We start from the raw sequence: 901 nt of genomic DNA on the forward strand, positions 1-901 counted from the left end.
CGCTGGTTCCTGGCTAATTTGCCCTTATAATTTCACTGCACTGCATCATCAACTTTTCACGCAATTCAGTCAGCGCTGGCAAACTAATGACCTCTTTGGTGGAGGTGACTCAATATATGGTTGGAGATAGACTAATTCAAAGACACTTTCCATATATGACATGTCAGTGGCAAATAGCAAGTAAAGAAAATTATAGAAAAAATACATAGTAATCAGTCATATTTTGTGTTATTTTTCAAACAGATAATTAGGATATCCATTTTAATACCGAAATATTACTTCTACAAATTAAAAAGCTCGTGTAGACCTTACTAACGGTTCATCATCACTTAGGGAGCCAACTGAAGATCCACCTGGCTAGCGTGTGGTCGATATTTCTTGGTCTTTTCGCGAGTGCCTAAGTCAAGGAGATTGCTTGTTTTAGTGGATTGTTTATAATACTGAGCCACATTTCCATGCACAATGTATCATGGAAATGTCTCAGATGAAATGAAAGAATAAATGCTGTTTATTTTTTTTATTGAAATGTACACTAACGACAATTGTATTCGCATGTCCGTTGTCATTTATTTTTGTGTTTTTATATCCATTTTTTATTTTACCTGTATGTTCGAAGGGCTCCATCAAGTCATGGGTGCCACTGTTTGTGTTCGGCGTGGCAGCCTTTGTGGCCAGCGTGACCACGTTCTGGCTGCCAGAGACCCGCACGGCACCCATGCTGGACACCGTGGCCAGTCTGGAGGCATCTCACAGCAGGGTCAAGGAAGCAAGGTAAAGAGATAAACATTTTAAGTTATGGACAGGTTGCAAAATATATCAGCTATTTGTAACCATGCACACTTAACACGTAGCACGCAGGGTGACCCATCGGGAGTGTGAGTTGTGGTCGTGGCTGACTGCA

General features: G+C 40.8%; 1 protein-coding gene across 1 annotated transcript in view; it reads left to right on the plus strand.

The window, feature by feature from the left end:
• Positions 1-901, plus strand: part of LOC119589441 (organic cation transporter protein-like) — a 13,364-nt gene that overhangs the window by 10,360 nt on the left and 2,103 nt on the right. Inside the window, exon 11 of the mRNA XM_037938050.1 lies at positions 617-771. Within this exon, the coding sequence (XP_037793978.1) occupies positions 617-771 (155 nt within the window). The remainder of the gene's footprint in view (positions 1-616; positions 772-901) is intronic.

The sequence above is a fragment of the Penaeus monodon genome, chromosome 25 (genome assembly GCF_015228065.2).
Source record: "Penaeus monodon isolate SGIC_2016 chromosome 25, NSTDA_Pmon_1, whole genome shotgun sequence".
NCBI lineage: Eukaryota > Metazoa > Arthropoda > Malacostraca > Decapoda > Penaeidae > Penaeus > Penaeus monodon.